Source organism: Cenococcum geophilum (assembly GCF_001692895.1).
Source record: "Cenococcum geophilum 1.58 unplaced genomic scaffold K441scaffold_80, whole genome shotgun sequence".
Lineage (NCBI taxonomy): Eukaryota > Fungi > Ascomycota > Dothideomycetes > Gloniales > Gloniaceae > Cenococcum > Cenococcum geophilum.
Genome location: NW_027137638.1, coordinates 525548 through 548608, shown reverse-complemented (window position 1 = coordinate 548608; position 23061 = coordinate 525548). Strand labels below are relative to the sequence as shown.

General features: G+C 38.4%; 5 protein-coding genes across 5 annotated transcripts; 1 reads left to right on the top strand and 4 right to left on the bottom strand.

The window, feature by feature from the left end:
• Positions 1 to 2985: 2985 nt before the first annotated feature.
• K441DRAFT_592625 (uncharacterized protein) lies at positions 2986 to 3232 on the bottom strand (the record flags this gene model as incomplete). Its single annotated transcript, XM_067644891.1, has 2 exons — positions 2986 to 3076; positions 3129 to 3232. Coding segments are annotated over 2 exons (195 nt in total), but the record flags the coding sequence as incomplete, so codon positions are not given.
• Positions 3233 to 14293: 11061 nt separating this feature from the next.
• Positions 14294 to 14570, top strand: K441DRAFT_741406 (uncharacterized protein). Its single transcript, XM_067654376.1, has one exon. The coding sequence runs from the start codon at positions 14353 to 14355 to the stop codon at positions 14509 to 14511; it is 159 nt and encodes a 52-aa protein (XP_067497268.1). The 5' UTR covers positions 14294 to 14352; the 3' UTR covers positions 14512 to 14570.
• An 816-nt stretch (positions 14571 to 15386) lies between these two features.
• Positions 15387 to 16755, bottom strand: K441DRAFT_682403 (uncharacterized protein; the record flags this gene model as incomplete). Its single annotated transcript, XM_067651572.1, has 2 exons — positions 15387 to 16316; positions 16393 to 16755. The coding sequence occupies 2 exons, from the start codon at positions 16753 to 16755 to the stop codon at positions 15387 to 15389; spliced, it is 1293 nt and encodes a 430-aa protein (XP_067497267.1).
• Positions 16756 to 17491: 736 nt separating this feature from the next.
• On the bottom strand, positions 17492 to 18938 carry K441DRAFT_682402 (uncharacterized protein; the record flags this gene model as incomplete). Its single annotated transcript, XM_067651571.1, has 2 exons — positions 17492 to 18778; positions 18825 to 18938. The coding sequence occupies 2 exons, from the start codon at positions 18936 to 18938 to the stop codon at positions 17492 to 17494; spliced, it is 1401 nt and encodes a 466-aa protein (XP_067497266.1).
• A 653-nt stretch (positions 18939 to 19591) lies between these two features.
• Positions 19592 to 22152, bottom strand: K441DRAFT_670269 (cell wall integrity MAP kinase). The gene is made up of 6 exons (XM_067650260.1): positions 21576 to 22152; positions 21396 to 21517; positions 21312 to 21322; positions 21165 to 21231; positions 20796 to 21110; positions 19592 to 20711 (listed from the first exon to the last, which is right to left on the bottom strand). The coding sequence occupies exons 1-6, from the start codon at positions 21686 to 21688 to the stop codon at positions 20071 to 20073; spliced, it is 1269 nt and encodes a 422-aa protein (XP_067497265.1). The 5' UTR covers positions 21689 to 22152; the 3' UTR covers positions 19592 to 20070.
• Between the last annotated feature and the right edge of the window lie 909 nt (positions 22153 to 23061).

The window sequence follows — 23061 nt, the reverse complement described above, 5'->3', positions numbered from 1 at the left end:
ACTTAAAAAGGGTATCTTTACAATCGTAACAGAGAGAGACGTTCCGTAAGGGGTCTATATATTTAACTTATACTTTATTAATAAGATTAAGCACCCTAGTACTAACAAAGCCTTTAAGAAATTAAGGTTTATTATATAAGCTTATAATAACCAGGGAAAGGACCTAGTCCTTACGCAATTACCTATAATTTAACAGGTCAGTTAATGGATTATACTTGCACTTACGCCTAAACTACAGTAAACTAAACCCGTAGCCCTTTACTTATGGGATATCTTATAAGCCTATATGCAGTCTAATACCTACCTAAGTAGGGATATCTTTATATGACCACCCTATAAGCTTAACCTATAACTAGGAACAATTTTATAGGTTATAAAACCTCTTTACGGAGTACCAGAAGCTAGAAACTATTAGTTTAAGATATACTACTAGCACTACGTTAGTAAACTTAAAATGGAACAGTTAACCTACAACCCCTACCTCCTATACAGCCTATTAAACGGCCTTAGTATTATTGGACTCTAAATAAATAATACCCTCTTCTTAGCAGACTAGACATTTACGGACGCTAAAGAGACTAAACTATAAGAAGCTAAGTTCCTAGTAAAGCCATAAGAGTAGTTAACTAAGTAGACTCCAATTAAGTTTAACGGAGGCTTAATTACACAAAAGGGTAACTTAATCCAGCTAACCTAGAAACGCTAAGCTTAAAACCTAAAGCTTATTATAGTAAAGCCTATAGACCTTACTAGTTCCCGTAGAGAGACCTATAAGACTATAAATATAAAGGACTAATANGCTGCACAGCGTATAAGAGGCGCCTATATTNCCANAGTCTGCNAACCTAAATCTGCCTATAACTTATCCTTTACGGCCTAGGTAGTAGATCTATAAAAAAAAAAATATTAAGTAGCTTAATAAGCGCATTTAGTGGAAAATTAAAAATATAGTAAGGGGACTTACTTTTATACCACTAGACCTAAGTTTCCTTAGCTTACTAGCATTTATAAACGCCTCCTTTGCCAATAATAAAGACCTATTATTATAAATTGGCTTTATAATTATACTTANGGACNNNAATTAGGACGTAAATATACTNNANTAGTCTTTAATTAAGTNNAAATAAGTAACCNGNAGTGTACTAGCTTCTAAACTATATATACTAGCTTATAGATTTAATATAGCAGCCGCAATTAAATTAACGGTCTAGAAGATTCTATAACTAGAGCAGTTACCCCTAGTTTTATATACCAATTTAAAGTCCCTTTATAACTGCCTAGTTAAACTAGGTATAATATAAAAGAAGAGGCTTATAGTCGACCTAATATGCTTATATTAGGCCTATAAATAACATAAGATTATAAAGGTTAAATAAATTAACAGCGAAGATAACCTAGCGGATGCTATAACTAAGGCAAAGCCGTGTTAAGCCCTTAAAACCCTAATTAACACGAATAAGCTTAACCTAAAAGTTATAAAATGGGTAGAACGGGACTAACGGAGTACCTATAGTACGCCTACGGCCCGTTAAAAGGCCGTACGGCTTATTATACGGCCTATTCTACGGACTATAAGCTGTTAGGTAGAAAAACGGTGGAAAGCTATAATAGAACTTAATAGACTTACGTAACCTGCCGAATTTTGCTATATTCTGCTATAGTAGTTAAATTAACTAATTACAATTTTCCATACCGGGCATAGAAAATCGCCATTAGCTCGCTTAGCACTAGCGCCTTAGCGGCCCTTAAAATCTAACTTATGGCTCGTCTACTGCCCGTTAAAAGGCCGTATGGTTTATTTTACGGACTATAAGCAGGACTTACGGCCAGCTTAAGGTACCGTTTAGAAGGCAGCCTAGACGGCACCTTAGGGGAGATTTCCTATATATTTTCCTTTATATTCTATAGTTTTATTAAAGCAATTACAGAGGCTGTATACAGGTGGTTTTATTTTTTAAGTACTGCTAGTGTATAATTACAGCACCTGTTATACTAAACGCGTGCTTACGCGTTCGGTACACCAGGTACGCGTTTACGCGTTCAGTACACTAACCACTCGCTTACGCGTCTAGTGCACTTATAAAGCACTAACTAATTAGGGGGGAGGTGCATCAGTATATAGACTACGTAGTCTACTTTATACAATTGACAGTCACCATCCAAACAAGCATACGATACTACATGTATTTCGTGCCCGTGGATACGACTCACTCGTGCTATTAAGTTAGTACGAACAATAGCTTATTCGTTGTCCTAATTCTTCTTAATATTTTCCAATAGCGCATTTCTCTAACGTTGCCTTTTATTTGTGATTTCTTGGCTAAGTTTTTAGTATTCTATACTTCCTGCGGTTTTGCGCTTAAGGCTAAGCTTTAGCTCATTTTAAACTTTAATTAAGGAACGAATACGTAGGTTCTCGTTTACCGATAAGGATTATTTTATTATTAGGTGCTATAGCCGCCATAGGTTAATTAATCGGCTTATTTAGTATACTGCTTTTATTAACTTTTCTTAAGGCTCTAAGCCTTAAACAATTGCCTATATATCTACGCCAACACGCCGCGGAAGGTAGTGCTTTAGGAATGTTCAAGCGTCGGCGTACTACATTATTAGGTTCCAAAGGGCGTCACTTATATTACCTAGGTAGTATAGGCGTTAGAAAGGTTTTAGTAGAACTAGCTCTATACAATAGAACTTACTATTCTTATTAAATGCCTTACCTACGCCGTAACGGAGACTATATAGGCGCGCAACTTACCAAAATCCCGTAATTACACCAAGGTCCTTAATCCAGGGTAAAAGAGTTAAGTATAGTAAAGGCTAGTCAAGTGAGACCTTATAGCCGTAGGGGGTTTTAATCAATCGCTAAAATACGGGGATATTATCTAGGTCTAAACGAAGTAGTAGCGGTAACTTATTACGCCTAGGCTTAATATATAGCTTGCTAAGCTACTCTACAGACGTTAAATTAGGGGGTGTAAAAGCTTAGTCAGTAAAGAGAAGGCCTAGAAAAAAGACGTAAGGGCTAAGAATAAGTAAAGGGTTGAAGATAATCTTAGAAATTGGGAAAGTATTACTAGTTCTCTATAAGCATAAGGTAAAAGGAATAGGGTAGAAAGAAAACGTACGCTTCTTTTATGTTAAGATATTCCTTAGTAAATTCGAATATAAACTTAAGCACGATCTTATAAGGCCCGCCTTCTAGGTCGCGAATAAGTATAACTATTATATATTAGTAGCATAGATTAAAAAGAGCTTTAGGTTGGCTTGCAATGCAAAAGCCTAGCTATAATAAGAAATGGACTTATATCTAATATCGCCTAACTATATATCTCTTTCTTATTATAACTAAGTTAGTTTTAAGAACTAGGGTAAGATCCTCTACGTCTATAACGGGCTTTTCTTACTTCTTATTACTTAAGCCATGTTTCTTTACTAGTTTCCAAAGTACCTAGAAAAGATATTTTAGCTCCACCTTACTTTACTAGGCTAAAGGGTTAACTAGGAACGTAATCACCTTATATATCTAGCGGGTTAATTTACTAGCAATTTTCCTACTAGTTGCTTTCTTATATATAAGGCAATAGTACTTTTAGTATATACTAAGCGAGCTAGAAAGCTTTGTCCCGTACTATTTCCTACCCCCCTTTCCTTATTTCTAATTTAGGAGCTAATTAAAAAAGCTATAAAGTAGCTAAAGTAAGAGGACTTAGTATGTTTTCTTAGGGTCTTTCCTTATATAGGTGTAGTATCTAGAAATCGTCAGCTCTAGGTTAAGCCTAAGAGAAAGCCGCAGAATAGGTTATTACTTATTAATACTATTAATCTTTAATACGGTTAAGGAGATTCGTACTACTATTAGCGTAGTCCTACGTTATAAAATTGGATTCCTTAAACTCTTTTAACTATTTAAGGTAGTATTCTAATAGATAGTCTTAATCCTTATAAAGCTATGCTTAAGCGGGCGCTTTATAAGCATCGTTAGATTTAGCAATACTATTAGCGTTATAGTTAATACTACTATCGGCGTTACAGTCGGCGTTACTATTGGCATTACTGTTGGCATTACTGTTAAAAACGGTTGGTTCTGTCCCGTAGCTGTTACCGTCACTATCTATATCTATATACTTATTATCGGTAACGCTAAATAATAAGCTATAATCTAATAATTAAGCGCGCCGCATTCTAGGGAGCTAGAAGAGAACTTAGGATAGTAGCAGTAAGAGGGACCTAGAGGGTAATAACGGTGGGAAGGATCTAAAGAGTAATATAGGGTTAAGGAGATAAGAGGGTAGAGAATAAGAGAAACGGGGCCTAGATTAAACGGATTAGAGGTAGAAGCTATAGAGTATATAGAGCTTTAGCGCTAGGCGCGTAGAAGGATTATAGTCTACCTATTAAAAAGTAAGGGGCATAGGGCGGTAAGCGAGAGGCTTAACGTTAGACCGGCAAGTAAGAGACTTAGGGCGGCGAGGAGTTTTCGGCGACGCGACCTCTAAAAACGGCGACAGAACCCTCTAAAACCGGCAGTTAGATCTCCATTTTCTTTTTTAATAAAGTAAAAGATTTTACTGGTTACGTTTAAGTTAAACCTACTAGCTAAAATAAAGATCTACCCTATATAGTATATTGCAATACTAGAGCTAGTATATAGGAATATTAAGCCACCGGTTTACAAAGCAGACACATATAGAGGGTAAGAAGAAGATAAATAGTAAGTTTTAAAGATTATTAGTTATAAGGACATTAATAAGAAAATATAGTATAAGGTTAAGTAGATAAGCTATAATAAGATTACTTAGGAACTATAAGAGAATCTAAAAAACGTTATAGGAAAGGTATAGGAGTATTAGAAGAAATTAGGTTAGGTAGTATTAATTACTAAAAAATAAGTCGCCTAAGGGGGACCTAAGAAGAGTAGTTGCCGAACTACTTAGATCTATTTTCTTCTTAGTTAGAAGAGAATCCGTTTTTTTATTACTAAGTTCCTATAGACCTTATTCTATAAGCTTTTACTCCTTAAAACGAATCTTCTTATAAACCTTCTTAAGACGGATTAACTAAGCAAATGCCGCGAGATAAGAGTCTAGAGCCCGTTACTAAGCATCGGCGGCCCTTTATTTAGCATTATAAGAATAATAAAGTTCTACTAACGTAACGGACAGCTTATTATTAAGCCGCGTAGTAGTAGATTAAATATAAAACCCTAAGATAAATTAATTAGGGAACTAGACAACTATTAAGAGTAATAGGTTATATATATTTAATATTAGAAATAAAGCGAACGTTATAGGATAAATAAATATTCGCTTTAGTACACTCTAAATAAAAAGAGGGTTGCTGTAAAAAAGGGCTCGCTAACATAATATAGACTAACCCCTCTTTTATATAATAAGAATATAGAGATAATATAATTCCATTAAGCGATAATATAACAGCTACGGTACGAGACCGACGAGCAGTTAAGGAAGAAGAAATTGCTTTAGGTATAATAAGTAATAATATTAACTAAATTAACTAGATGGATATCACACCTCTAATAAATAACTTAGAGATATTTAGGATCTTTAAGGATAAAGATAAAGATGAGGGAGATGGTGTTATGGACGCTTTAAGTACAATATTATAACTACTTAAAGAAGAGTTAGAAAAAGCTAGTTAGTTAATAAAGGCACGGTCTAAAATAGAGCCAATAGAACTATATAACGAAAAATAGTAAGTAAGTTACATAATATAATCTGTATAATCTGTATAATCTATAAAATCTAGAATAAAGTAAGTAGAGTAGATAGAGCAGATAGGGTAAAAAGGATTTCTTAGGAGTACGGTTGTGTATTTAAAGGACTATAGTTCTTCACTTTATAGTGATTCTCAGAATATAATTAGAGTTAATCTATTAGGCAACTACTCTACTAGTTATTATTACATTATGGACTTTAATTTACGTCACCTATACACCTAGCCTATTAACGAGCCTATTGTAGTACTTACTACAAGGTTCCGTTATATAGAGAATAAAAAATAAACTAGGTATTAGCTAAAGAATAAGCTAAGTATAATAAGATTAAGTAGCTAATAGTTAGGAAAAGTAGAGGCCTATAGAACTAGAGGGAGCTAGTAGTAGAGCCTTAGACCCTTAAAGGAATTTAAGGATAATACCTAAATGTAAGAGTATATATATTAGATCCCGCCGCGCTTATAAATAAGCTCGCAAGCACTCTATATCTTTTTGGCCAAATGGCAACGTTAGGGCGGGAAACGTTACACTAAATTTATAAGTTAATTAGTAAGATTAGTAATTTAAAGCACTAATAGATAGTAGAGTAGCGCGGAACTATATCTTACTAGTAGTAGTTAAAAAAAATAGGGTTATCTTATAAATAGAAGGAATGACCTTACCTATTAGTTATAATTTTAGGAGATCTAATATCCTATAGAGGAGGGATTATTAACCTTAAGATAGGACCTATTTAGATAACTATTAAAAGGAAACAAATTAAGATATCTTTAAATATCCTAATATTAGGATGGGATAAGGTAGTATTAAGAATGCCTTATTTATAGAAATATAATCTAAAGATTAATTAGATTATAGGCTAGGTTAATATTAAGGATACTTAATGCCGCAAGATGCGATAATAAACTAAGTTAGTATAGTACTAAGTTGGAGTAATATATAAAGAGATTAAGCCAGGCTTAAGTTATATACTAAAAAGATACTATAAGTATAGTAAGAAACTATAGAGCCTAGAAAGTAAAAAGCTGGTAGATTATATAGTATAGGACTATAAGATAGAGTTAGAACTAGGAATAAGTTTAAGGTTCTTTTTAACCTATAAGCTTACTTAAGAGGAGTTAAGAGCACTTAAAGAGTTTATTTAAGAGAACTTATAAAAGGGATATATTAGATTATCGCAGTTATTAGTAGGATATCTAGTACTATTTATACTAAAGAAGAACGGAAAACTTAGGTTATGTATTAACAATAAATAGTTAAATAGTATTACTTAAAAGGATAAGTATCCTTTACCCTTAATTAGCGAAATTTAGGATTAGATAGGTAATACGCAAATCTTTATAAAGATAGATTTAAGATAGGCATACTATTAGATTAGAATTAAGGAAGGCAATAAATAGAAAGCAGCCTTTAGGTTAAAGGAAGGACTATATAAACCACTAGTTATATAATTTAGGTTAATAAATATACTAGTAATATTTTAAAAGAGAATTAATAATATATTAGGAGAACACTTTAATAAGTTTATTATAGTATACCTTAATATTATTATTATCTACTTAATAACTAGGAAGAATACGGAGAATACATTAAATAGGTTTTAAGAAGACTATAAGAAGAACAGATACTAGTAGCAATTAAGAAATACGAGTTCTTTACTAGGAAGACCGATTTTATTAGATTTATTATTAAACTAAGTTATATTAGTATAGACCTAAAGAAAATTAAAGCTATAGTAAGTTAGTAAGAACTAGAGAATATAACGCAGTTAAGGTTATTTTTAGGGGTTTGTAACTACTATAGGAGGTTTATAGTATAATAGTTTAAAAAAAATATTAAACTATTTGCTAGGCTTAAAAAGAAAGAGAAACTATAGGTATAGAGAAAGGAGTAAAGAAAGTTATTTAAGGAACTAAAGGAGTTATTTACCTAGGAGCCAATCCTTAAAATCTATTAACTAAAACTAGACATAATTATAGAAACGGACGTATTAGACTTTATACTAGGAGTATATTTACTATAAAAGTATAGAAATACATATCATTTAATAGCATACTATAGTTAAAAGATAATACTACTAAAGTTAAACTATAACATCTATAATAAGGAGTTATTAGGTATAGTTATAGTACTTAAAAAATAGAGAGCATTCTTATAAGGAGTAGAGAAACTATTTATAGTTAAAATGGATTATAAGAACCTAACGGGGTTCCTAATAATAAAAGAACTTAATTATAAATAGTTTAGATAGGCGGAGATACTTATAGAATACTATTTTAAGATTTAGTATACTAAGGGCACTAAGAATATAAGGGTAGACGCGTTAAGCAAAAAGGCTAAATTATAGAATAATAATAAACTATTAGGAGTAATGCTACATAGAGATAAAGACGGATTAATTAAATATAATTACCCTAAACTAGCAGCAACTTAAGAGGATAGAGAACTAGAAAGAGTCTATAAGATACTAAAGAGCTTTTAGGTATAAAGAATCCTAAAAGTATAGCTCGAGGATCTATAAGTAGATATATATAAGAATTAAGAAGTAAAGTATATCCTAAGAAGTATAGTAAAGCATTTTATAGAAGATTTCTATAAGGAAATAACTTAAGGACATAATAGAGCAATATACTTAGTGTTAAGACTTTAGGAAGAATATATTATTAATAAAATTTAGGGTATAACTAGAAAAGTAATAAAGGAGTATTTAAATTATTAAAGGAATAAATTAATAAGGCATAAGCTATACAGAGGGCTACAACCTATTAAAATGCTAGAAAGACTATAGGAGGTTATATTATAGAACTTTATTATTAAGTTACTAAAGTTAAGAGATTTTATTACTGGATAGGAATATAATATAATCCTAGTAATAGTAGATAAGTTAACTAAATAGGGCTACTTTGTAGTATATATAGAAGAAATCTTAGCAGAAGATGTCGCTAGAATCTATATTAAGGAAGTATTTATAAGATATAGAGCACTAAATAAGATTATATTAGACAGAGATTTAAGATTTATAGTAGTATTTTAGAAGGTATTCTTAGCGGAATAAGGAGTTAAAGCAGTAACTTCCACTATATATTATCCGTAGATAGATAAATAGATAAAAAAACTAAATTAGACGCTAAAATAGTATCTAAGATATTATATTAATTATACATAGAACAATTAGGTATTATTATTACTAGTTATATAATTTATATATAATATAACATTATAAGAAGGGATAAGTATATTACTATTTAAGGCAAATTACGGGTATAAGCTAAGAATATTATTATTACTATAGTAAGTAAAGAAAATAAGTAGTATAGCTAAAGAAAGAATAAAGATATTAATAAATCTTTATATAAACCTTATAGAATTAGTAGGAAAGGTATTATAACGCTAAGAGATCTAAGGGACCAGATCTTAAAGAGGGGGATAAAGTATAGCTACTACACAAAAATTTTAAGAGTTAATAACTAAGTAAGAAATTAGACTATATTAGACTAGGACCTTTTAAAATTATATAAAGGATTTTACTAGTTATATTTAAGTTAAACCTACTAGCTAAAATAAAGATCTACCCTATATAGTATATTATAATACTAAAGCTAGTATACGGGAATATTAAGCTACTAATTTATAAAGTAGATATATATAGAGGACAAAAAGAGGATAAATAATAAGTTTTAAAGATTATTAGTTATAAGGATATTAATAATAAAATATAGTATAAGGTTAAGTAGATAGGTTATAATAAGACTACTTAAAAACTACTATAAAATTAAAAAAAAACGCTATAAGGGAGGTATAGGAGTATTAGAAGAGAACAGGTTAGGTAATATTAAGAAGGAGCTAAAGATAAAGGGATTAGTTAAAGGTAATAGAAGAGCTAGATTACCTAAGGGATCTACTACTAGCATAGAAGCTATTTCCGCCTCTTTTTAATTAAAATCCTTTTTAGCCTTTTTAGCCTTAAGCTTAAAGAGACCTTACTCTACTAAATATAATTCCTTTAAGTATACCTTTTTACGGACCTTTATTAAACGGCTTAGGCGAGTATAAGTATTTAGTTAAGCTTTTAGAGCCTAAGACGCCTTATTAAAATAATGTTAAACCTTAATAAGGGTCTTAGCTAGCTTACTCTCTAGTCTTTTAGCCGCTACTAATACACGTAACCTTAAGGTAAATTAAATAGGGAACTAGACAGTTATAAAAGATAATAAGATATATATACTTAGTATTAAAGACGGATTAAACGTTATAGGATAATTGCATATTTACTCGCGTATACTTAGTATAAAAAGAAGGTTAGTAACTAGACGGAGCTGCAATTATAATATATACTAACTTCTTCTCTATATAACAAGAATAGGATAGCATAACTTTACTAAGTAAAAGAATAAATATTATTAGCTAGTTATAATAATTAGACGCAAAGGATCTAATAGGAGGTATTAGAAATAACAAAGGTTATTAAATTAAAAATAGAAATGCTATACCTCTAATAGACGACTTAAAAACAAGGGATATCTTTAAGGATAAAGATAAAGAGGAGGGGGATAATATTACGGACCTTATATTGGCATTAGTATAACTACTAAAAACAGATATAAATGGGTCTGTTAAAATAGTATAGGAGGCGCTAGAACCAATTAAGTTATAGGATAAAAGGTAGCTAAGTTATATAGCTAGTTATATTATAAGTTCGGAACATAGAAACGTAGGAACGTAGGAATATAATATACTAATATACTAACGTACTAACGTACTAAACCCTTTACTATAGGGAGGAGCTATATATATAAGGACGTATAGTCTCTATAGATAGTTTCTCTTCTTTATAGTAAATCTTAGAATATAATTGGAGTTAATCTATTAGGCAACCACTCCACTAGTTATTATTACGTTGTTAACTTCTTGTTTACCTACATACCCAGCCTATTAATAAGTCTACCGTAGTTCCTGCTATAAGGCTTCATTACACTACATATACCTCGCATATGCCCTATATATGCCCCGCACATACCCTATATAACTTATTTTATATATATAAAATACTAAAAATTCTATAAAATAAAAAATTGGTCTGTATATGCACTGCATATGCATAAAGCTCAGCGACTCTACACCAAATGTAACCACCACAAAGTCGCCTCGTAAAAGGCGCCAGTTAGCTACCTCTACGTGGCAGCTTACCCGCAATCCTCTCTCTTAAATGGCAATTAATACATTAATGTCGGTAGAGGCCGAGCGAGTCTTTTTAGGTGCACGGCGAACAATCTCATGGGACCGCATATCACTAGGGAGTACTAATATTAAACGTATAGAGTACTTAAAGAGCTGGCTATAAAGTAATATTACCGCCGGAGGGAGGCTTATGGCGACGAATGTAGTACAAGAGGCTTCGGAGGCCTTGGCAGAATCTAGAGAGCAGCCAACATCTACTACACCACGCCAAGGATCACAAAGGTGACGATAGTGGTGGGAGAGCAGTTGCGAGAGAGAAGCTATTTTGAAGCTCTAATAGAGTCCAGGGGCGTACGGAGCCTACTTTTAAATAAAACACCATACTAAAACTGTACTATATTCAATATTCAATATCTTTTCAATATCAATATCAATACGGCCTTTTACGAATATTGAATATTGATAAGAGCACTGTCTCTATATTTGATACCCGGATTAACCTAAGCCGCCCAACCCTATCGCTGGCATTATACTACCGCCGCTAAAGCCATACGCATCTAACACCCAGATTGTCCTAAGCCGCACAACCCTGTCGCTGGCACCGTACTGCTACCCTAACCTATTAACAAGCCTCATGCCAATATGCCTACAAGCCAACCCCATTGCTTATACCGTACTACTACCAATAAGACTCCGTGCCAATTTGCTTACGGAACTAACCCTACGCTAGGGTAGCAGTACGGTGCCAGCGACGAGGTTGTCTCGTAGGCGTATCGGCACGAGGTCTTGTTAGATGCAGAGCAGTAAGGTGCAAGCTCCGGTAGGACAGCAGTGCGATGCCAGCGACAGGGTCGGGGTCGTTATGCAGTAGGGTGCGAGCCGTTAGGTCGAACCGGAGGGCAGATGCCCGCGTTACCCTTCCTATTATATGCAGCAGACGGTACCAGTATCGCTTCCAGCCTCGTAGCTAGTGGCAGTATGGCTACCCGCTATGCAGACGTTGCAATGCGGCCGTAGTACTGCGGCCCGCAACCGGTCTGGTAACATAATACCGGTAGGTAGAGGGTTAAACGTAGTATTATAGATCGACTAAGCAGTTGCAAATAAGCTTGATTGCTAGCTATTAACTATGCTAAGTATATTAACGCGTAATAGGTTAAGACGTTTAATAAGGGAACAGAAACAGGTTTAGGTTAACGTGGTTAAGATATAGGGGTTTATTGTGGTGCGTGCGTAGGTGTTACGGGACGGTCCCGTAATAATAGCAACCTTACCTAAATATAAACGAAGAGGTATTAATCTTAATAAAGTTAGTCGACTTATTAAAAGCCTTAAAGAAACTATAGCGTAGTAGGGCAACATTATTATAAGCTAAAATAGTATTATTAAGAGCGTTAGAAATAACCTTATAGATATTAAATTAGAATAGTAAGGCTTTAAGTAAAACGCTAAACTTTAAAAGGCTATCTAATCCTTATAAGCGCAACCAAATACTTCCTTAGCTTTAACGTAATTATAGTCGTTAGTAGCGGCCAGTGGAAGCACGATAGGGTTAGAGATAACTCTGTTATAAATAATAAGCGCTAGGAACTCTAAGGAACCTAATTAGCAGCTAGTAATAGACGTTAGCTAAATAGGTAATAAGGTAATAGCTACAACCCTAATTATTTTAAGTCCTATTATATTTCTGCTAACTCTACGCCTATTACCTATTATAGCTCGAACAAATGCCTTTAAATCGAAGCTTAAACGAATACTATATTACGAAGATATTAAGCCAAGGAGAAGGAAAAGGAAAAGGGGTCGATAAAACCGATGTAAATAAATATAAAGGCCAGCCGCTAAGGCGCTAGTAGTAAACGAGCTTAATTATAGAGTTAGTAGGATTTAGCAGTATTACAGTAGAATTTAGTAGGTAACGCGCCCTAGCGCCGTTACACTACCTTAAGCATTACAACTTTTACCGAAAATTCCACTAAGCCTATTATTAAGAATAAGTACCCTAACTTTATTGTCTATTACTAGAAAATCTACTTTCCTTACTGGTAGCATTAAAAATGGTAAAGTAATGAAATAGTAAAAGGATATTATAGAGCTCCTCAAGCCGTATAAAATTACTGTCCCAAACCCACAGCGTGACGACTGGGATAGTTCTTTACCACAAGATAAACTTAATAGAAAAGTATAGAAGCAAATCGAATAGGAGTCTAACGGCTTAGAGCGCGCCACGGTAATTGTTATACAGTATATCTAATAGTCAGCCTAGTTGCGAGCTTGAGCAAAATAGCTGACTAACTACGTCAATCGGATCGCTCGCTGTCAGCTAACTATTACAATGGGGTACCACGAACGGGGCAGACGCCCCCCCTGTCAGTGCCCGCAATATAGAGGATTTGTCACCCAAATTCGCCACCCAAATTTATAAAGCTCAGAGCCTTCAAAAAGCCAAAAGTACAGTATATAGCCCCTGCAAATAACCCCTGCGACAATACAATTAGGAGTAATAAAACCAATATCGATATGCCATCTCTCGTTCGTCAAAATCGAGGCCACCACCCCTCTCGTAACTCGTTGTATGCGTCGCCTAATCCATACAGACCTCCAGGGACGCATCTTACCTATAGAGCATGTCTTCAGATCTTCTCGTTATATCGATTTGGACGTTGGCGTTACTGCACAATCGCATCGTCCTTAAAAAGCCATTTAATCGTGCTCCGAGACATCAAGAAAGCACCCCGGTCAACGTCCTATCCTTAATACGCCCATTTAACAACGTCTTGTTGCACGGGCAACAATTAATGCCTTCCACTGTCGCCTTCCTCTTAAAGAGATTGCCTAAATAGAAGGGATTAAGGCCTGCAGACGTACACTAATTACTACATTTAAGAAGGAACAATATTACCGCCGCGTTGTAATAGAGAAACCTCTCCTTACAGAGGCACATAAGCAGGCACGTCTTACGTAGGCGTTACTCCACCCCAATTGGCCTCCGTGGATGTAAGCATAGGTTCTTTAGTCAGACGAGGCGTCCTTGCAACGGGAAGCTTTAGAAAGGTATACGTAACTCAACGGCCAAAGGAGAAGTACTTAGATAGCTGCTGCTTTCCTAAGTTCCGTGGCTATAGCTCCTAGATAATACAAGGGACGATATCATTATACGGAAAAGGTAGATTAGTGGTATTCGAAAAGGAATGCGGTAATATATTAAGTCACGTATATACGCAGCACGTGTGCCCTGCTATATGCGAATACAAGGACATAGTAGAGCAGTATACGGGTAAAGGCACTGCCATTTTAATAGAGGATGGAGCCACCTCCTATACCGCTAGGATTACGAAAGCTCTTCATAATTATAACGGCCTTATACAAATAAAATAGCCAGCTAATTCGCCTAATCTTAATCCTGTTAAGAACGTCTAGCGTTTACTAAAGTATTAATGGGCAAGCAATTTCCAAAGACTAATAAAGAAGTAAGACGATATATTAAGGAGGAATGGGAGAAGTTGCAGCTAGACGACTTCAAAAGGTATGTAGATCAGATGCACGATCGCTGCGAGGCTATAATTCTTGCAAATGGAGGCCATACGAAGTGGTGAATTGTACATAGAAATCGTATGGAGTTGCATCAAGTGCAGATACCCCCTATTGCGCACGGGCACTAATAGGGGGGCGTCTGCCCCGTTCGTGGTACCCCCTTGTAGATAATATACGCTAACTATTACGCTGTTAGCTAGCTATCCCAATTAGGAGAGTAGTAGACTTTATAGTATTTTATTACAGATTTTTGGCAGCATCTCTTTATATATTAATATTAATATTACCTAATTAAATGTTGGCCCTAATTTACCTAATATAGTATTTAAATTTAGTTAAATGTATCTTATATATCTATAGAGGCTTAAAAAGATAGGTAAAATAGTTAGTAGTAAGGGCTTTAAAGGCTCTATTTCTATATTAGATTTATTAAATAAAAAGCTCTATTAAATATATTTTACTCAACTAGCTTTTCTACCTCTATAGTTAGCTTATAGCTAATAAGATTAATATTTAAGCTTATTAACTAGTGTATAGTTAAAGTTCTACCAAAGCTAATATAGTCAATTAAACTACTTAATAAAAGGCCTTTAATTAACTACTGCTTTTAATATTAATCTACTTTAATTATATTAGCTAATAATCTGTTATACTTAATAGTAATATTCTTTTTAGTTTAACTAAAGGATTATCTATATATCAAAGTGCACTGGACTCGAGATCGAGGTCGTTGGCGCAGCAGAATTACAACACTCGCTAAACTTCATATAATAGAAATGGCCGTGAAAAACTTTTCATTGCGCGCAAGAAAATCGAAAGAAGAATTTTCGTAAGATGAACAGAGAAGGATAAGAGCAAAGAGACCTAGAAGTGGTGATACAAAGTGGAGAAAGGTAAAGGAAGCAATTCATACACGCGTCTCCTAGCCTCGCGAATGCTAGACTACCGCGTAACCGTGATGATTAGGCACATGCCTCTCGGGCCCTCTGAGTGGTACATGGTCGATTAAAGCGAAGGCAAGAAGCACTAACGACGCGACAGCCATTAGTTGGCTAAACGGAGACAACTCGCCCTCCTCGCCGTTCTCCAGCCATCCCGACGTGCTGGCCCACTTTCTAAGCTTGAAGATATGGTATGCACAGAATACGTCGGTGGCGAAGCAAGCAGCGAGGGTGAGCCACATGATCCACCAACACTCCCTTGATTTCTCCACGGGCAGCTTGTTATGCGGACGCGCAGCCAGGCAGCAGCAGGTTGTCACTCCCAGAACGAGACACAGAGCCAGGATCCAAAATATCCAGATTTCGGGAAGTTGGTAAGTCTTAACAGGTCGTCCTATTTGGTCTAACTGAGCGTCGGTCACGGTTTGGTTTGGGGCATACGGATTTCCGAATTCCGCGGAGCTGATCAAATCGGGGTCGAGGAAGCAAGATACGGGGAGCAGGAGGACAGTGTCATTGTGTTCCGAGGGCTTCCAGTTCGGGAAGTCGCTTGTCCCATGTCGGAATGTCTGGTAACCTATGAAGATGCTGAGCATGCCAAAGATTACGAGGGTAGCCAAGAACCGGAACGGCCCCAAGAGGGTTTCCCAGTAGTGATGTCTTGAGGTAACGAAGACTAGCACCATGGTGGAGCAGAAGAGAAGTAAGGAGTCTAGCGCGACGAAGTAGTGATAGGTCGTTAAGCCGCACTTCCCGGTCAGGACAAAGTTGAGTATGTATACGACGGCTTGAATGGTGAGTATGTCCGAGAAGGCGAAGAGCAGCCGATAGTGCGAGCGTCTGTTTCGGCCTCGTATATCATACAACACGAAGACAATGGCCAGGAACATCATTCCGAAGACTTGGACAAGTAGCGCGATGTAAATCTAACCGTGAAGAGTAGAGTTAGGAGCCTGGCTTTAAAGGACTAGCTGGTAGCGAAGGAAACGTGGGAAGACTTACTCCAAGGCCCGCAATGTCGGCGTCTGTCTTGATTTTGTTGTGACCGCTAAAGTTCGCTGCGATATCCGAGTCGCCCACGAATAAAACGTTGCAATTCAGTTCTTGGCTAATGCTAGCGCAGACTTGTTGGATTTCAAAAGAAAAGCCTCTGGCATTATAACCGAACACATCGGCCCTCATACTCCTAGGTCTCTTGACAATGGAAAGAATGCGGAGGATCGGAAATGGAAGGGATAGTGAAGACCCGTGGGCAGGGGTCTGAAAGTTTAAGAGTGAGACCGGCTCAACGGACTTTCCGAAGCAGTAATTGTAATGCACTTTTATACGTTTTCCGAGTTCTGAGGCTGTAGGCAGTTCTTCCATTATTATTTTAGCTCAACAGTGTATGCGGCGATTAGGAGGTGGCAATGGCACCTGGGCAGCCTTCCAGCTGTTACAGCTTTGTTAGCCACAGTCGGAGTGGAGCAATTAGGAAGAGGAAGTGTCAGCCAGCTTTTGTAGCCTTGTTAGTCTTGACCATGTATTGGAGGTTATTTTGGGGGGGCTTTTTGCCCGATCGTGCACGGCGCAGTTGGAAGGAGGCAACAGTAGCATAGTGTCGCAGCCTTGGAGGCCTCAATCTCGCATTGGAAGGTATTTAAAATGCAGATGTACCACAGCAGCAGCAGGCGCTGGACAGGGCTTGAAGGTGCAGTTCGAGTAGGACAGGCGCTAACGTCGCCGGTGAAGCCGTTCACAGATTGTGCTGAACCGCGGTGGGTGGCTACTATGGCCAAGCTGATGTATGACTAACGCGTTTCGTCATGGCGGCGAGAGGTCATTCGCGAGGAGCGACAGCCGCATAGGCGAGTGGTGTACGGGCCAGTAGTGTGGTTGATGGATTGACGGCGGGTAATGAAACTTGTTATCGATCGTAGATCGTCGATCCGTATCGCGATAAGATTAGATTTTCCGCCACCCTGTTCGCATTTCATGCCTACTGGTATACTCCTAGTAGTGTATATGTCTTGAATACGATAGACCAAAGACTCACTGTAAACCAAATATATTCTGGAATTTCCTTGGACCTTTAGGGCAGCATAAGCATTCAAATGGCCCATTAAACTCCACGATCGGAACACCAGTCAGCCATCGTTTTCCTTTCACGGAAGTGCTTAGCAATATGGTTTGCACGGATATCCCAGCCCCGAAGAGAATCGCCGCAGAACCCGCAGTTCCATTCAAAGTCATCATCTAGCTCTGTCTTCGACTTCCAAGACTCAAGAAAGAAGGAGCTGAGGGAGCTGTTATGGAACCGCCAGAGGTGCTGAACAAGGTGGTCCTTCCTTGTGAATGTCCGATCGCTTTCAGGATTTTCAAGGCATTGCGATATGCGATGGCAGGATACAGCGTGAGATTCATCAGGGTCTGAAGAATTGCAGAAGATGCACACTAACTTCGGAAGGAATAGAAATCCTTCAACGAAGTTTCGACGTGTCAAGGGATCATGGGCTGTTCGGAATCCATTCTTCATGCACGTCCATTGATGCTGGGGAAAATGCTGAGTGGTTTCATGTCGTTTCCACGTTTTGCTAGACAGCCTCTTATAGCAGAAGGTACATTGGAAATTTAGGTCCGAGGAAGGTCCATCAGTATCGCTTCCAACATCCGATGCAGCCTTTTGCTTTTTAGGACTATTCCGATCATTTTGTCCGCTGAGCTTGAATGGGGTTGAAAGTAGTCCATGATGTCTTTTTCGTCCTCGCCGTGGCGGCCCAGATAAAACAGCGTCTTTACATTGGGAAAACGCCGATCCTGTGCTGCTTATGCTGCTTATGCTGCTTATGCTTCCAGTGGATACGGACCTAGCATCGGAAGGTGGGCTAGGGATTTGGAATGAAGAGAACTTTGTTCTGGGTTCTATATCGTACATTGGTGTGTCTTTCTTTCGCCGGTTCTGCAGAGCTCGTCGTATATCACGGTAGGAAGCCACTTCATCGTCAGAAGAGCTTGATAGCCAGGCCTCCATCGGGCTCATCTGCCGCTTCGGGGGTAGCTGGCGTTGTCGGTGGTTGACAAACCAGTTACTAACTTGTTGGACACTCAGATGTGCCATAGCGGCTAACTCGGTTTTTTCTTGGGAGGTGGGATATGGGTTTTCCATGTGTTTCTCGAGCCAAATCTTAAGGATAGAAACGGATTCTAGAGGAAATCTCGACTGTTTAGGACGATTTGTGCAAATACCACCTGAGGAATCTTCGAGATCTTCCTGTAGGGCCCTTTGGAGAGTATCCTCGGGTAAAGCAATGTTTAGAAACTGCTGGAATGGTGTAACCGAGTTTGCTGGATTTAATGAAGACTCCTCCACAGATGCCAGAGGCAACGTAGCAGGACGATTTTGAAGATCCTTTACACTCTTAGTAAAAATCAGTTGACAGATAACTCAGACATACATTCCGTGGCACCGCTGGGTCGATATGTGAGTCCCAGGGTGGGTCAGGGGTTCCGCACACATCGAACTCATAATTTTCGTCTAAGTAAACATCCAGGTTGAACTGCTCATACATGAGAAGACGTGATAATAATGATTGAGGAGCTCACGTCTTTGCTATCGAATATATTTTCGCCGTCCAAATTGGTGGTTTCTTGTACCCCGGTATTTTTGACATCAAATGGCTGATCTAGAAAGTCCGGAAATTCTCGCCAGTTGTTAGGGGAAATACTCCAGTCGGCGTTTAGTATGTCTTCAAGTGAGAGCTCTGGGAGCGATTCTGTATCAACCTCTGCAGTAGCCATTGAGCCAGTAAATTTCTTCTAGTATCATAGGGAAGGCAGAAACCCGTATAGTAAAGACAATGGTGCAGACGATGTCAACGTATTAATGACAGGATGGTAATTGTTAGGCTGTCTGACCAGCTAGGACTGAGGGCCAAAACGCCTAGGTAAGAACAGCAAATGCAGAACTTGAAGGAGAATGGTTTTGGTAGTGATGAAGAAAGCATCTCGGAGGTTGGGGAGAAGACCGTGACTTAAGTAGAGCATCAGCCGCAGCCTCATCAGACGATGTTGAAGGTGACTTGGCCATTTCGCGCTTTCCCCTTTTCGATTATCGGCGAAGCAGCCAATCATGACTGTTTCTGCAGAGAGCACCCTCAACATCGACCCTAGTCACCAGGTCATCATAGCAATGTATGGGAGATATCTCTTCTAACGGTAAAATTGGTCCTATCGTTATCGATAAGATCTAGCCAATGAGATCAAGGCTCTATGAGTACTTTTGATTCTGGTGTTCGTAGAACCCTACCGTTGGAAGGGATACGTGTACTGAATTTGAGCTCCTGAGACTTTATTAAGCAAGTCAAACGTTAAAATTAACCACTCAAAGGCATATGATGGATGTAATGAATGTAAACGTCAATACCAAGCGATTCCCCGGAAAAGAAATCCATCAATTCATTCAATCTAGCAAAATGACAGAACTAGCAAAACGACACGTCATAAAAATAGGAGAAGAGCCCATCACATCGTCAATCGACCGTATGTATCACCGCGCATACCCATCTGGGCAAACCAAAGCCAATCTAGGTCGAAATAATCTCAGCCCCTCTCTGCCAAAAAAAAGCCTATTAAGTCTTTTTTCCAAAACCCGCTTCCCGCTATATCGGCTATGATAATTTATAAAGCGCACACGCGCGCCCCCTACCTCATGCTATGATGCGCCATGTTCCTCCCATCCAGCCCCTGCAAGTCGCTCTCCAGGCCGTGGCCCATGTACTGCTGGGCCTCCTGCGGTCTCGGGTCCTCGTAGGCGCGCGGGTCGTAGTGCTCAGGGATGGGGACGTTGCCAGCCTGCTGCATGGGGTTTGCAATCTGGCCCTGCTGCGGCTGCACGCGCACCATGCTGCGGAAGCGGTTGACCTCGGCCAGGATCATCTTCTTCATCTCGGCGATGTCCTCGACCACCTCGAAGTGGAAGTCGAACGTCGTCGGGCAGTTCGGCTCGTCGCTCGCGTCGTGCCAGATGTGCAGGTACCGGTGCTCCAGCGCGTCTTCGACTGAGATGCGCGATGACGGGTCGAAGGCCAGCATGCGGTCCAGTAGGTCCAGTGCGTCCGGGTTCGCGTTGCGGAACAAGGATTGGAAGGACACTTTTTGCATATATGGCAGGTTGCGCACGTATTCCTGGGCACGGGGTGATCCGATGCGCGAAAGCGTTTCTTCATTGGGAGTGCCAAGGTAGTGCAGGATCTGGTTAAGCTGGTCGACATAGTCGCGGCCCTTAAAAAAAGGCTTCCCGCCTAGGAGTTCGGCCAGGATGCAGCCGACGGACCAAACATCGACTATATAAGGTTAGACCAGACCCGATGATGAAACTTAGGTGGAACATAGAGATCTAAGGCATAGGAGAAGACAGAGATACATACTGGCTTTCGTGTAGCTCTGAAAGCTTAACATAATTTCTGGTGCGCGGTACCACCTCGTCGCCACGTATTCAGTCATATACCCCGCATTCTCCTCCGGATCCATCGAAAACCCTCTTGCAAGGCCGAAGTCGCAAATCTTGAGCTCGCAGTCGGCGTTAACTAGTAGATTTCCAGGTTTCAAGTCACGATGAAGCACGTTGGCCGAGTGGATATATTTCAAACCGCAAAGGATCTGGTAGATAAAGGACTGGAAATGGGCATCGGTGAGGGGTTGGCCAGACCGGATAATGGCAGCCAAATCACATTCCATGAGCTCTGCAGTGTGTCAGCTTATATCCGGGTGGGTGTATAGCGACATGCCGTCAATACCTTCGTATAGATAGCACTCGTTGAAATTCTCGGGTCGAGGAATGTCCATATCGTATAGACAGGTGATCTATAGGCAAGGCCAGTTAGCTCCTGGCCTGCAATGGAAGCATGGGATGGGATAGTGGGGTCGTATGAGGTAACCCATACATTGCGGTGTCCTGTATACTGTCAATACATGCCCTGTACTTAAATGGCCTTGCAAATAAGCGCAGCGGGAGAATGTAAGCTAACCTCTAAAATGCTGCAACAACTTTATCTCCCTAAGCGCTCTCTTGGCTAGGATCTTCTTGCTGAAAACATTGGTAACCTTCTTGATGGCAACCCCCTCACCAGTCTGGTTGTTCGTAGCAGCGCTGCCAAAGGTCTTAGTAGTGAGCTAGCCAGCAGCATTGTATACCTGAGCTTGCATACCAGACTATGCCATAAGCGCCTTGACCCAGCTCTTTGGTGACATTGTATCTCTCGTCGACGATAAACTCCTGGTTGAAGACCTTGAAGACCTTGCGCCCTTGGAGATCTGACATGATGGCGGTCGGGTAAATGGGAACAGATGCGCTGAATATGCAAAAGGAAGCTGTACAGTCGCAGTGTACAAGGAGGTGGTTTTTAACTCTTCGTAGCCGCCCGGGGCTGAAGGCTGCGTAAGGGTGTACGTGTGAGGACTGGCGCGACAAAACCAACACCAACACCAACAAGCGGGTCCCGATCAACAGGCTGAAGAAGGATGTTTCGGGGCAGGCGTAGTCGTAACGAGCGGGCTTCGCAGCCTTATAGACTGCAAATAAAGAATTGAAGCGGTCGATGGAGATGCCAAAAGCGCTGTGGTGGCCTTGAAGCAGGTTGAAGCCTGAGAAGGCCAGACGGGATGGAGGGGCAGGGGCTAGTGCGCCGAGGGGTTGATAGTTGGTGTGGGTGCGCGACCGACTAGTGACCAGAGCGAAATGGCGGGAAAGCCCTCGTCACATTTGGGGTCCGGGCTCTCTCAGCCTTAGACCGCCCAAGAGGCGGTAAGGCTGGTGTTGGGCTACAGTAAAAACCCTTTAGACAATACCGCTTGTTCAGCCCAAGCGTATCGTAATATCAGGGGTATCGTGGTATTTAAGTAATTAGCTATACTAAAATATAATAAATTGCGAGTTAGCATACTTATACCTTAATAGAGTTATAATAATATCTCTATTTAAATCCTTTTATTACTCTTTATAGAGATAAAGCTATTATAAGACTATAAACGCCTTAATAGTCTTAATTTATTTTTTCTATATTGCAATTAGGCCCTATATAGAGTTTAGTTATATACTTAATAAGATCTTTACTTAAATACCCTATTTTCTATTAATAAATTAGTTAATTAAGGCATTAGTACGGTAGAAGGGATATATACAAGCCTATAAAACTGGATTGTCTATTAACGAGCATATTAAGCTAAGGAAAGGATAGGAAGTAGGGAGTCGAGCTGAGGTTATATATAACTAGTAGCGATAAGATCTAATAAGGATTAGGACCGTTATATTTCTTTACTTAAAGGCTTAATACATTTTTAAATAATTATTATAGCCTAGATCCTTCCTACTATATAGAGCTGTTCTACTATTTACTATATTTTATTAATTATAAAAGAATTTATATAATCTTAGGAATAAGGTTATATACTTATATAAAAGCTAATTTTTATAATTTTTATAAAGTAATTCTCAATTACTTAAGGTACTTATTATTATAACTAAGTAGTAGCTACGCATATAAATAAAATATAAGAATTTTATAGGTGTTAATACTAGTTAAAGAGAGGCTTTCTTAAAAGAGAGTATTTAAAAGATGTTACGGACACTTTAAGTACAATGTTATAACTATTTAGAGAGGAGTCGGAAGAAGTTAGTTGGTTAATTTAGGCACG